At 33.2% G+C, this 13944-nt stretch overlaps 1 protein-coding gene across 1 annotated transcript; it reads left to right on the forward strand.

Moving 5' to 3' along the window:
* Positions 1-9589: 9589 nt before the first annotated feature.
* Positions 9590-12683, forward strand: LOC107944486 (protein DETOXIFICATION 53). Its single transcript, XM_041100260.1, has 3 exons — positions 9590-9675; positions 9767-9977; positions 11198-12683. Exons 1-3 carry the CDS (start codon positions 9590-9592, stop codon positions 12608-12610), a joined length of 1710 nt encoding a protein of 569 aa, XP_040956194.1. The 3' UTR covers positions 12611-12683.
* Positions 12684-13944: the final 1261 nt, after the last annotated feature.

Raw genomic sequence — 13944 nt, forward strand, 5'->3', positions numbered from 1 at the left:
CGTTTTCATAAATATAATCTACTTTTCCTTTGCTGTTAATTCACTGTAATTTAACTCGTATTCTGACCCGTTGAACCACTCGGAATACTAAGGATACTAGGGTCATTCTTGTCTATCAATACCCTGCCAATGCCATGTCTTTGACATGGACTTACATGAATTATTCCTGTCTCCAATGCCTTATATAATATGGACTTACATGGCTCAATCCTGTCTCCAAAGCCATATTTCTAATATGGACTTACATGGCTCATTTCTGTTCTGTCCTGTCAACCCTAATATCCTAACATTCCTAGGATTCAACCGGAGCTTTCTAACACTTTTCCTCTGTCACTTCACCTTAAATTCGACTTTAAATATTTTCATAACATAAATATATAAATGCTGGAAATTGACAATAATAATGTAAAATAAAAGAATATTGCATTTATTTACTGTAAACTTACCTTGATACAAAATGTGACTAAACTTTACAATTTAGTCCTTTACTTTTTCTTTTCCCCGATCTACTCCCGAATTTCGTTCTTCTTGATCTATAATAGCAAATTTAACTTATTTAATATTCAAATTTATTAAAATAGCCCTCGACTCTAACTTTTTTAAAATTACAATTTTGCCCCTAAACTTTTACATAATTACATTTTTACCCCAAGGCTCGGAAATTAAACTTCATCTCTTATTCTTATGTTTTATAACATTCTGAACATTTTTTTTTCCTTCTATGGCAACATCAAATTCTAATTTAATCCCTTATCAATACTAATTTTATTTTTGCATTCTAACTCTATATTCTCTCTTAATTCTTACTATAAACTCAGTTTAATTCTTCAATTTCCCCATAAATCCCTAATTTCGGGATTCTTTCAATTTAATCCCTATCAATTCAAAACTTATATTTTATTTTACAAATCAATCTTTTACTAACTTCTAACTTAAAATTCAATCATTTTAACCTCTAGTTCATCAATTAATTCAACATAACTCATGTCTAACAATCTACTAACTTTCAAAATATCAACATAAATCAAGTAGTACTTATCTCTAGAATTCCAAAAACTCAAAAATTATAAGAAAAAGACTTAATTTGACTTACCAATTGAGCTTGGAACCTTAAAACCTTAAATTTCCCTTTTTCTTTTTCTTTCTTTCTTTCTTTCTTTCCTTCCTTCTCTGCCCGTTTTGCTCTCTGTTTCTTTCTCTGTTTCGTCTCTTCTATTCTGTTTCTTTTCTTTCTTTTTTTCTATTCTTTCTTTTGTTTTATGTATATATATAATATAATATAATATATTAATGATAATATAATATAAAAACATAATCATTACTATAATATAATATTTTTTAACACATAAAAATCTCAGATTTTTATACTTATGCCGCCTCAACTTTGGAAAAAGGCATAATTGCCTATTTGGTCCTTTTAACTTTTCTTTAATCTATAATTAAACTTTTATCCCTATTGCAATTTAATCCTTTTTCATAATTAACTATCGAAACATTAAAATTTCTTAACGAAACTTTAATATTATCCTATTGACACTCCGTAAATATTTATAAAAATATTTACGGCTCAGTTTATAATATCGAGGTCTCGATACCTCGTTTTCGACCCAATTTACCTAATAATTTCTTTTAAATCACAAAATTCACTAATTCAAAAATATTTCTAACTTCTTCATCGAATTTAGTGATCTCAAATCACTGTTCTGACACTACTGAAAATTGGGCTGTTACAACTCTCCCCCCTTAAAAAAAATTTCGTCCTCGAAATTTCTCACCTGATACAAGCTATTAAGTCAAATCTTTCTTCACCCCTTTCAATCGAAGTCCATAAAAATTAATCATAACTCATATCACTTCCGAACTCATACCAAAACTCATTTTAGAAATTGATACTATGCCTGAACTTAACTGAGCAGCTCTGATGTTTTCTTGCCATCACTTTTTCACTAGTAGTATGACTACCAAGAAATGTCCAGTAATTGTCTGTCGAAACATAACTGAGAAACCCGAATTATCTTATTTAATACCTTTGAACGAAGATCTTGGAAACCCATCCAGCGATAAGAAAACAGATAATTTAAACCCATTGTGGAGACCCAAGATGTACTGATTCCATCACTGATTCTAACTCAATTAACTTTTCAATGAATAACCCACTCTGATTAAAACAACTGAGTCGATTTTATCTATCAGATAATAACATTTCAGAATAATCCAATCTTCTTGTTGTCAAAACAATCCAGATATACCATATATCATAATCCTCTCGGAACACCAATCGAAAATTTCCACAAATAGCATTTAACTCAAACGAATTTTGATATTCCATTATTGACTTGTTGACATAATTTCAGAATTACCTGAGAAGTGAAAACCAAAATACAAGTTTGAGCTCAATCTTCCTCCATCTACACTTTTGCCGATGTCAACCCCTTTCACGAAAACTAGAAAGGAATTATATATAATAAAAATATTTCAATCATTAACATCGAAGCTTTAAACTATACCGAAGCCACAACCATCAGATAGATTAAAAACCATAATGCCATAATAGAACTGACGTTCCAACCATATAGATAGAACAATACTTCAACATCAATAATGCACTCCATGTAGTCTAACTATCTCTGAAATGTATACCTCGGCCAACTTGTCAAGTGAATAATCCATACGGATTGGGATAAAATGAGCCGACTTAGTTAGCTTATCAATCACAACCCATACTGCATCTTTCTTTTTCAGTGTTAACGGCAATCCTGTCACAAAATCCATAGTAACTCTGTCCCATTTCCATTCCGGAACTAGCACAGGTTGCAATAATCCTGAGCGTACCTGATGTTCGGCCTTTACCTATTGACAAATCAAGCATCTAGAAACAAACTCTGAAATATCTCTTTTCATTCCTACCCACCAATACAATTTCTTCAAATCATTATACATTTTTGTACTGCCTGGATGAATAGATAAAGAACTGTTATGTGCTTCCTGTAAAATCTTTCGAATAAGCTCATCATTCTTTGGTACACAAATTCTGTCTCTAAACATCAAACAACCATCAGAACCAATCCAGAAATCTGATTCTATGCCTGACTCACATTGAACTCTTTTAGCTTGTAACTCATTATCATCTTTCTGAGCTTCACAAATCTCTTCAAGAAATACCGGTTTAGCTCTAAATTCAGCTAAAATAGAACTATCATCTAACATGGCTAAATTGGTATTCAAAGCTTGCAATGTAAATAAAAGTTTCCTGCTTAAAGCGTCAGCAACTACATTTGCCTTACCTGGGTGATAATCAACCACTAACTCATAATCTTTAAGCAATTCTAACCATCTTCTTTGCCTCAAATTCAAGTCTTTTTGAGTCATCAAGTATTTCAAGCTTTTATGATCGGTAAATATCCGGCACCTTTCACCATACCAAGAATCACATCAAACTCATCAAATGGCAATAGCATGAGATCGGCCGGAAAACAGTAGCCTCTAATCATTAAAGGACAATTTCTACATACTTTATCTACTAATACATGCTTGCCTAATGGATTCGATACTTTAATCACAAATTTTGTAGATTCTATAGGCATACTTATACTAGGCATCAATTTCATACAAACATAAGAATGAGTCGAACCCGGATCAATCAGAGCAATGACATTAATATCATGTAGAGAAAATGTACCCGTAATCACATCGGGGGAGGATGCCTCTTCGCGTGCACGAATAGCATAAGTCCTTGCAGGGGCTCTAACATCTGGTCTCACAATTGAATCTCCAGAGGTACCTCTGTTACTTGCTCCTACTCCTAGTTGCCTCGGTGATCTGCCTCTAGTAGGAGCATTTCCGAATCTAGCACTCTGTGTTACCTCTCGGCTAGCCACTTCTGGACATTCTCGTACAAAATGATCTGGAGCACCACATTTATAGCAAACATTTTCGCCTGCCCGACAAGGACCATAATGAAGTCTACCACACCGTAGACACCCTGATCTACCCTGTCTGACATTACCTACACTCGTAGTCGATGTGGTCTGAGCCTTCGGATCCTTAAATTTGCTACCTCTATTCTGACTAGATTGCCCTGCCGAAAAGCTAAATCTGGTAGAAAACTCTTTGGGCCTCTTGGATGTAGCCTGAAATGATCTGCTCATCTGTCTCTTCTTTGTATCTTGTGTCTCTGTCTCAACTTTGCCTTTTCTTTTTAATAGCTCCTCTGCCTTACAGGCTCTCTCAACTAAAATAACGAACTCTTTTATTTCTAGGACACCCACTGACAGTCGGATATCATCATTTAACCCATCCTCAAACCTTTTACACATGATAGCCTCTGTGGACACACATTCTTGAGCATATTTACTGAGCCTGACAAATTCACGCTCATAATCGGTCACCGTCATATTGCCTTGTTTCAATTCCAGGAATTCCTTTCTTTTCTGGTCAATAAACCTCTGACTGATGTACTTTTTACGAAATTCTTCCTGAAAGAAATCCCAAGTGACCCTCTCTTTCGGTACAACTGATACAAGTGTCTTCCACCAGTAGTAGGCTGAGTCTCTAAGAAGTGATACTACACATTTCGTACACTCCTCGGGTGTACAAGATAATTCGTCAAAGACTCTGATAGTATTCTCTAACCAAAATTCTGCTCTTTCTGCATCATCATCTTTTGTTGCTCGGAACTCTTCTGCCCCTTGTTTCCTGATTCTATCAACTGGTGGCTTTTCTCTTACCACTGTACCTGTGACTGGGGAAGCTTGAGCTACATGGGTAGCCTGAGAATCATGAGGGGCTGGAGGTCTAACTGCCGGATTCGTACGAACGAACTCGGCAAACAAATCATTCAAAGCTCGGAAGAGAGCTTCTCGAGTCACTCCTCCCTGATCAACTATTACTGGCCTATTCTCAGATGGCGCTGCCTCTTCTGTGGAAGCAGGCGCATTACTTTCTACATCATCATCACCAGCTCGCCCGGGATCCATTACTATAAAATAAAATGTTTATTAAAAAAAATTGTCAGGAGTCGTCACACTATCAAAATACAAGTATGGCATGTATAGCTAGACTTTTTCTCACACTAACTGTTCCGAGAACCGACTAAACCTGCTCTGATACCATAAAATGTAACATCCCTTACCCGAGACCGTTTCTGGAGTCGAGCACGAGGCATTACTTAGCTTATCTTACCAGTTCGGAGCATAAAAACTAGATTTGAAAATTTATTTCATTATTCGCAGCAAATCTGTCTAATCGCGCAGCAGTTACTAAATTAATTATAACTTGAGCTAAAGAACTCGAAATTTAATCCCGTAAATTTTCCCTGAAACTAGACTCATATATCTACTCACCATAAAATTTTTAGAATTTTTGGTTCAGCAAATTAGTACAGTTTATTAGTTAAAGTCTCCCCTGTGTCACCACCAGACTGCCCTGACCTCTAGTCACTAAAAATAAGTTTTCTCGCAATAGGATTTTCATATGAAGTTCTTACTTGTTTCTATAGAAAATAGACTCATTAAGGAATCTAAGCATGTAAATTTCAACTCATAACCATTTTTGTACAATTTGTAATTATTTTCTAAACTCAGAATAGGAGACTCCAAAAACAGTTCTGACCCTATCTTACTAAAATTCACATATCTTAAAATATAAATTTCTTTTTTCTACACCGTTATTTTTCCATGAAAATAGACTCAACAAGCTTTAATTCCATATATCATTCACCCTCTAATTCATTTTATACTATCTTGGGTGATTTTTCAAATTCACGTCACTGTGCTGCCTGAATTCTGTTTCTTTGCAAAATTTTATCCTTTCATGATTTCCATGCATAATTTATCACCTAATCTTTCATAATAACAAACACCTTCATCCTTAATCATTTTAATAACCATACATCATCAACTACTTACACATCACTCATTGTTCATATTATACCAAAAGTAGCTAAGTTTCTATACATGCCATACACAAAACAAAACGTCTAATTATACCGAGTTATTTCTTTGATAGTGTGATCGGCCTCCGACGTTTCCTTCGATCCCCAAGTGGCTAGATAAGTACTATAAGAAGAAGAAAATAAAGAGATTAAGCACTAGGCTTAGTAAGCTTACAAGCAAATAAATCACAACATTCAACATAATGGATAATTATGCATAATATCATCTAACATCATAAATTTCTTTACTTCTCAATTTCTATCTTCTTCTTTATTCCCTTACCTTTTTTTTTACCTGACCTTTCCGTTTTCATAAATATAATCTACTTTTCCTTTGCTGTTAATTCACTGTAATTTAACTCGTATTCTGACCCGTTGAACCACTCGGAATACTAAGGATACTAGGGTCATTCTTGTCTATCAATACCCTGCCAATGCCATGTCTTTGACATGGACTTACATGAATTATTCCTGTCTCCAATGCCATATATAATATGGACTTACATGGCTCAATCCTGTCTCCAAAGCCATATTTCTAATATGGACTTACATGGCTCATTTCTGTTCTGTCCTGTCAACCCTAATATCCTAACATTCCTAGGATTCAACCGGGGCTTTCTAACACTTTTCCTCTGTCACTTCACCTTAAATTCGACTTTAAATATTTTCATAACATAAATATATAAATGCTGGAAATTGACAATAATAATGTAAAATAAAAGAATATTGCATTTATTTACTGTAAACTTACCTTGATACAAAATGTGACTAAACTTTACAATTTAGTCCTTTACTTTTTCTTTTCCCCGATCTACTCCCGAATTTCGTTCTTCTTGATCTATAATAGCAAATTTAACTTATTTAATATTCAAATTTATTAAAATAGCCCTCGACTCTAACTTTTTGAATTTACATAATTACATTTTTACCCCAAGGCTCGGAAATTAAACTTCATCTCTTATTCTTATGTTTTATAACATTCTGAACATTTTTTTTCCTTCTATGGCAACATCAAATTCTAATTTAATCCCTTATCGATACTAATTTTATTTTTGCATTCTAACTCTATATTCTCTCTTAATTCTTACTATAAACTCAGTTTAATTCTTCAATTTCTCCATAAATCCCTAATTTCGGGATTCTTTCAATTTAATCCCTATCAATTCAAAACTTATATTTTATTTTACAAATCAATCTTTTACTAACTTCTAACTTAAAATTCAATCATTTTAACCTCTAGTTCATCAATTAATTCAACATAACTCATGTCTAACAATCTACTAACTTTCAAAATATCAACATAAATCAAGTAGTATTTATCTCTAGGATTCCAAAAACTCAAAAATTATAAGAAAAAGACTTAATTTGACTTACCAATTGAGCTTGGAACCTTAAAACCTTAAATTTCCCTTTTTCTTTTTCTTTCTTTCTTTCTTTCTTTCCTTCCTTCTCTGCCCGTTTTGCTCTCTGTTTCTTTCTCTGTTTCGTCTCTTCTATTCTGTTTCTTTTCTTTCTTTTTTCTATTCTTTCTTTTGTTTTATGTATATATATAATATAATATAATATATTAATGATAATATAATATAAAAACATAATCATTACTATAATATAATATTTTTTTAACACATAAAAATCTCAGATTTTTATACTTATGCCGCCTCAACTTTGGAAAAAGGCATAATTGCCTATTTGGTCCTTTTAACTTTTCTTTAATCTATAATTAAACTTTTATCCCTATTGCAATTTAATCCTTTTTCATAATTAACTATCGAAACATTAAAATTTCTTAACGAAACTTTAATATTGTCCTATTGACACTCCGTAAATATTTATAAAAATATTTACGGCTCAGTTTATAATATCGAGGTCTCGATACCTCGTTTTCGACCCAATTTACCTAATAATTTATTTTAAATCACAAAATTCACTAATTCAAAAATATTTCTAACTTCTTCATCGAATTTAGTGATCTCAAATCACTGTTCTGACACTACTGAAAATTGGGCTGTTACAGTTACGTACCAAATATTCACTTTTATTTGGTTTAGATCATTGAAAATGAATCTAATTATTATTAAAATTAAACTAACGACAATGAAAACTTTCAAATTACTTGATTATACTTCACCCAATACATATATTTCATTTAATTGTTCAAGCTAAGTTGTCCAATTTTCTCCACTACTTATATTAATTATTTTTGCACTAATAAACTTATAAGGTTGATTAAGGTTTTAGATACATTATTATCTTAATTACTAATTAATTTGTTTATCTACATATTTATTTAGTATAGATTTTAACTCTAAGTTTCGCTTTCAAAACAAATCAAAGTTATTTGATTAATACAATTTATTAACCAAACAATCATATTAAATAAACACACAACTAGATCCATAATTATTTCAAGAAAACATCACAAATAGCAATTTGAGTTATTATCATCGCACTCCATCGAACAATCAATTTCTGGTGGAGCAATTTTCTTTACGGGCAACCGCATACTCCACCCACTGATTTTGATGTGATGAAATGAAAGCCTACATTTCACCATTTCTTGCTCTAATTCCTCTATTCTTTATTTCGAAGATTTGCAAATAAGTTCAAAGTAACATTAAAAAATAGCAACCAAAAAAAAAACAAAAAACAAATGAAATTTAATTAAAACTAAAATTTATTCCTAAAACCATATGAAGAGGCATATAATCTTTATATAGAAGACTATGGGACGTGGTCCTAGATGTTAAAGCTAGCCAGCTACCATCCTGTGTGGAAAGAAGTCAAGTATTAAAGAAAGTGATTGCGAAATTACTTAATATTTAATTGTTAGATCGATCACCAATGGCATGAGTCTATTTAAAATATTCTTTCAACATTAATCTCTAGCTCTATTCTCAAATCCAATTATGCATGATTTGACAGCTGATATGTAACTTGTTTTTATGTTCTTAATATACTTTGTGCATATTAAAAATTTATTGTTGATGAATAATTTCCTCATAGAATGTTTGGTTAATTAATTATTGTTTTCCTTGTTAACATCTTATTCCCTTCTTTCCTATATAGGCAAAACTGTACGTGAGTGTGATCAAAATAACATGCATCAAATTGGCACATAATCGAGTCCCCCACTTGACCAACTTTATGCTTTTATTTTTGAGATTATAGTTGATTTTATTCTAATTTTTCATCTAATTATAATAAAATAATTATTTTTTTGAGCAAAGAGAGGAGAATATCAAAACAAGTCCTACACATATATTCCCAACTTATCATTACTTTAATCAATAATCCTTTTTCATTATAAGTAGGTCATTAAAGGGCTAATGAAATCTTAGGAGTGTTGAAAGAAGTTGAATTGAGTTTTATTAGGCATAAATATCATGTGTGTGTTTTTAAATTATTTTGGATTTAAGTTTTACTACATGTAAGTTTTATCTAAATTTATTCTAAATCTTTATACTTTGTATTGAGTTAGATTTTAATTCTAGTTAATCAGACATATATTAATTGTCTCATTTCAAATATATATGTAAAATATATAAGTGAAGCACTTAAAGGTGAAGAAGGGGTTAATTAGTATTAATGTTCTCTTCTTTTTTTTTTCTTTTTTTTGCAGTATATATCAACAGAACATCGATATATATTCACCTAACAATGTGTCCATTACCGTTAACCGAGGAAAAAACCCCAACAACAGTCAAAAAGGCAGTGGACGGCGTTCAACCTCACAAGAAATCAAGGTTACTGTCTTTCTTATTGTTATTATCATATACATATATAATATTGGAAAACTGAATGATTGTTTTCAATTTTTCAGTTCTGTTGTCGTAGTGATAAAACCATGTGCCCTGAAAGTGATGATATTGAATCTCGTGCAAGTAGTAGTAGTAGTGAAAATGGTGACCACCAGCAACAGCATTTGAGGAACATATACAACCCGGAAAACGATGGGGACGAATTCATTCATCGCTTTATACGAAAGATTCAAGTCACTCACCTTCTCAGATGGCTCCCATTGAACCAAAGAGAGCCCTTAAGCCAGGCAAGCCTTCCTTTTCCTTTGTATAAACACTGCAATACTCTCACAAACAAACCCATTTCTCTGTTGCTGTATATTTGTCTTAAGAGTAAAGATTCAGATTTTGGGTTGCTTTCATTTGTTTGGTATTAATTATAAGCCAAATGGTATCTGAATATTCTTCTTTCTTCTTCTTCTTCTTCTTCTTCTTCTTCTTAATAATTTTGTTTCCTTTGGGGGGATTGCTGCTTATGAGAGAGATCCTTAGCCTGTTTATAGGGACCTCATTGAACAATGCAACATAAAACAGCATTTTAAGGTTGTTGTCTATTGGCTCTTAATTAGAGTAGTTCTGAAAGTGACAACACCGGCCACCCTCTTTCAAAATATTACTTGCTTGTTTTTTCTCTTTCCGTTTCCTTTCACTTAAAAGAGAATGTCAAAATTATGACATAGGGAAGGATTTAAAGTCAAACCCTAAAAGGTTTTTTAATCCTTCTTATCTCCTACATACAGAAGTCTCGAAGATCCCCATTAAATTCAATGGGGAGTCAAGTTGAATGTTGTTTTAAGAGGCATGTATTCTCAATGGCGATTTACAAAACTTTTCCAAGGAACCCTAAATCATTAACAATCACTAAACTTAATTTAACATCCCTTCTTCTTTATATATGTTATTTTATTTAATTGAAAGCTTGTGCGTATTTTGTTTCAAAATTTATTAAGTATGCTCTTAATATTTGTGGACTTGTGGGTATAACACTTAAATTTGACTAATTTGTTTGTTTTTTTTGGGAGATAGGTGGCCTATTACTCATTTTTTATGGAATCAATGTCATGGGGGGTTTAACTTTGTAGCATATTAAATTTTAAGGATAAACAACATTATGCAGCTTTTTAATTGTACGTCTAATTTTGCACTTTAAAAATGTAGGTATAGTGGAACCCATTAATGGCATGTCCAATGTCTTAGGGAATTTCTCTTTTTCTCAATAACACCACGTTATGCACTGAATTTTGTTGCAAAGTACCATAATAAAATTCATTTTCAACCCACCTTTTAGCAACTTGCACGTTAACAACAAAGGCAAAAAGTGTCTTCTTTATTTTCTTTAAAACTCCTCATGTGAATCTTTTTTAAAAAATATATTGCAACGTATTGATTTATGTTTTGTAAAAATTAATCCTTTTTTAAATTCATAGCCATTTTTCCTGTTTGATATTTGTAAGCTAATGGATGAAAGGTGAATTGCAAGCAGGTGGGAGAGGAAGTGGTTTCATTAGGAAAGATTGCAGGCCCAATAGTAATAACAACACTGCTTCTCCATTCAAGATCAGTAATCTCCATGCTTTTCCTCAGTCATCTAGGCAAAGAAGAGCTCGCCGGTGGGTCACTCGCCATGGGGTTCGGAAACATTACCGGTCTCTCCGTCATCAAAGGTCTTTCAATGGGGATGGATCCCATTTGTGGTCAAGCCTTTGGAGCCAGAAGATATTCAATCCTTAGCCAAACCTTCCACAGAACATTATGTCTTCTTCTACTTATCTCCATCCCTATTTCAATCCTTTGGATAAACGTGGAACCCATTTTCCTACGCTTGGGTCAAGATCCAGAAGCTACCAAAATCGCCAAAGTTTACATGGCTGCCTTCATCCCTGAACTCATAGCTCAGTCTCTCCTCCATCCCATGAGGACTTTCCTTAGAGGTCAAGGCATTAGCACTCCTCTCACCATTGCTGCCATTGTTGCTGTCCTCCTCCACCCTTTGGTCAACTACATTTTCACAATATATTTCCAGTTAGGGGTTGAAGGCATTGCATTAGCACTTGCTTGTAACACGTTCAATATAAACCTGGGGTTAGTAATTTACATGGTCATCTCAGAAAATCCTTTGAAACCATGGCATGGGGTCACAATTATCTCAATCTTTCAAGGCTGGCGTCCACTGCTAGCACTAGCACTGCCTAGCCTCCTTTCAGTGTGCTTAGAATGGTGGTGGTATGAAATAATGTTGTTCCTTTGTGGCTTACTCGACAACCCCAAAGCCAGCGTTGCAGCCATGGGAATCCTCATACAAACAACCGGCATGTTATATAATTTCCCGTTCTCAATGAGCGCCAGCATTTCAACAAGGGTCAGTCAAGCATTAGGAGCCGGCCAACCATCGAGTGCTCACCGGACCGCGGTGATCGGCCTCCTCATGGCCTTCGCTTTCGGACTATCGGCCTTCGTTTTCATGACAGCGCTGAGATCATGGTGGGGGAAGTTGTTTACCGATGAACCACAAATCCTCCATCTCATCTCAACCGTGCTTCCGATACTGGGGCTTTGCGAAGTGGGGAATTCACCACAAACGGCTGCTTGCGGCGTCTTGACGGGGACTGCCCGTCCTAAAGACGGTGTGTACATAAACTTATGCTCGTTTTACCTGATAGGATTGCCGGTTGCAATAGTGACAACATTCCAACTGGAAATGGGGTTCGTGGGACTATGGGCTGGGCTACTAGCAGCTCAAATGTCATGTGTGTGCATGATGGTGTATACACTGATTCGAACCGATTGGAAGCACCAGGTGAAGCGAGCTGATGAACTCACCCTTGCCGCAGGAGGCAACGACGATTTAGAAACCAGCCTACTAATTGACACAGATAATTGACTTTTCCATTACAAAACTAATTGGGTGAAACCGATAGACGTCGGCTAATTTCATTTTTAACAGAAATTCATTTTTGGGTACACAACATTATTATATATATATAAATCAGTAGAAGATGTCCCTTTTTTCTCTATCGAGAATTAAATACATCTTTTATTGCATGACTTTTAACATTTTTCTTTAATAATAATAGTCTACTAAATTTATCGAGGAAAAGAGAGGGTAAAAAGCAAGTTTAAAATACTTAGAAATAAAATCCAAAAATATCGAAAAGTAAAATAGCATTCAAGAACAGAATAAAAAATTATAGATAAATGAACCAATCATCCCCTCTTCAGTAAAAATTGAGCTCAATCGACATCAATCTCTCTAACAAGCATCATAAAACATTGAATAAAATGAGAGAAGAAATAAGGGAAACAGATTAAAGATGATTCCCCAAAAATTTTGCATACACAGTTGATCATCAAGGTGGGTCCATACATCGACAATCGGTCGCAGCACGATTTAAGGCTGATGACAGCACATCTTCTACCCAAAAAGCCTCCTCTCTGATGCCATTGCATGTGGAGTTTGGTTATCATTTCTGGCAATGAATACAAATCAGCAAGAAATGAAGCTTTCCAAGAGTCTCTTTGTATTTCAGGTAAACGAATTTATCTCTAATAAGTTAATTTCCTGCAAGTTTAGCTTCGAAATAATTGATAATGAGTCACTTTCTATTATCACATATTAGAAACCTAAGTCAATAGCAAATTGTAGCCCTTGCACCACCACTAACGCTTTCGTTGCAAAGGTGGAACAAATGAAATAATTGTTTCTCCAACAAGAGCCTAAAATTTGGCCCTCGTTATCTCAGATAATCACTCCTAAGCATGAATATTTGTTTTTAGGGGAAAAATTTGCATCTACATAATTAACTTGATCCCATTAAAATTCAAAGGGTTTTTAAACCTATAAATAAAATCAAATAAATTAAAATAGACCAAAATTGATAATAATAATAATAATAATAACAAAAAATTAGTTTTTTATTAATTTCAATTTCTTTAAAAGAAAAATGACTTTTTATTATATTTTCCTTTTTTTTAAAATATAACTTTTACTAAAAAAATATTTTTGAATGCACTTTTACTAAATTTTTAATAGTTATAGTTTTGTTTACTAATTTCCCTTCAATATTATTAATTAATATTTTTAAAATTTTGAAGATTATAAATTATTTAGCTTAATTAAAAATTGAATATCCAAATTCTAAATTGTTTAACGTCTTAAAACTACTGAATGCTAACTCGTATAAACATTATGATTGAAAATTGAATATCCAAATTCTA

The sequence above is a fragment of the Gossypium hirsutum genome, chromosome D09, assembly GCF_007990345.1.
Source record: "Gossypium hirsutum isolate 1008001.06 chromosome D09, Gossypium_hirsutum_v2.1, whole genome shotgun sequence".
Lineage (NCBI taxonomy): Eukaryota > Viridiplantae > Streptophyta > Magnoliopsida > Malvales > Malvaceae > Gossypium > Gossypium hirsutum.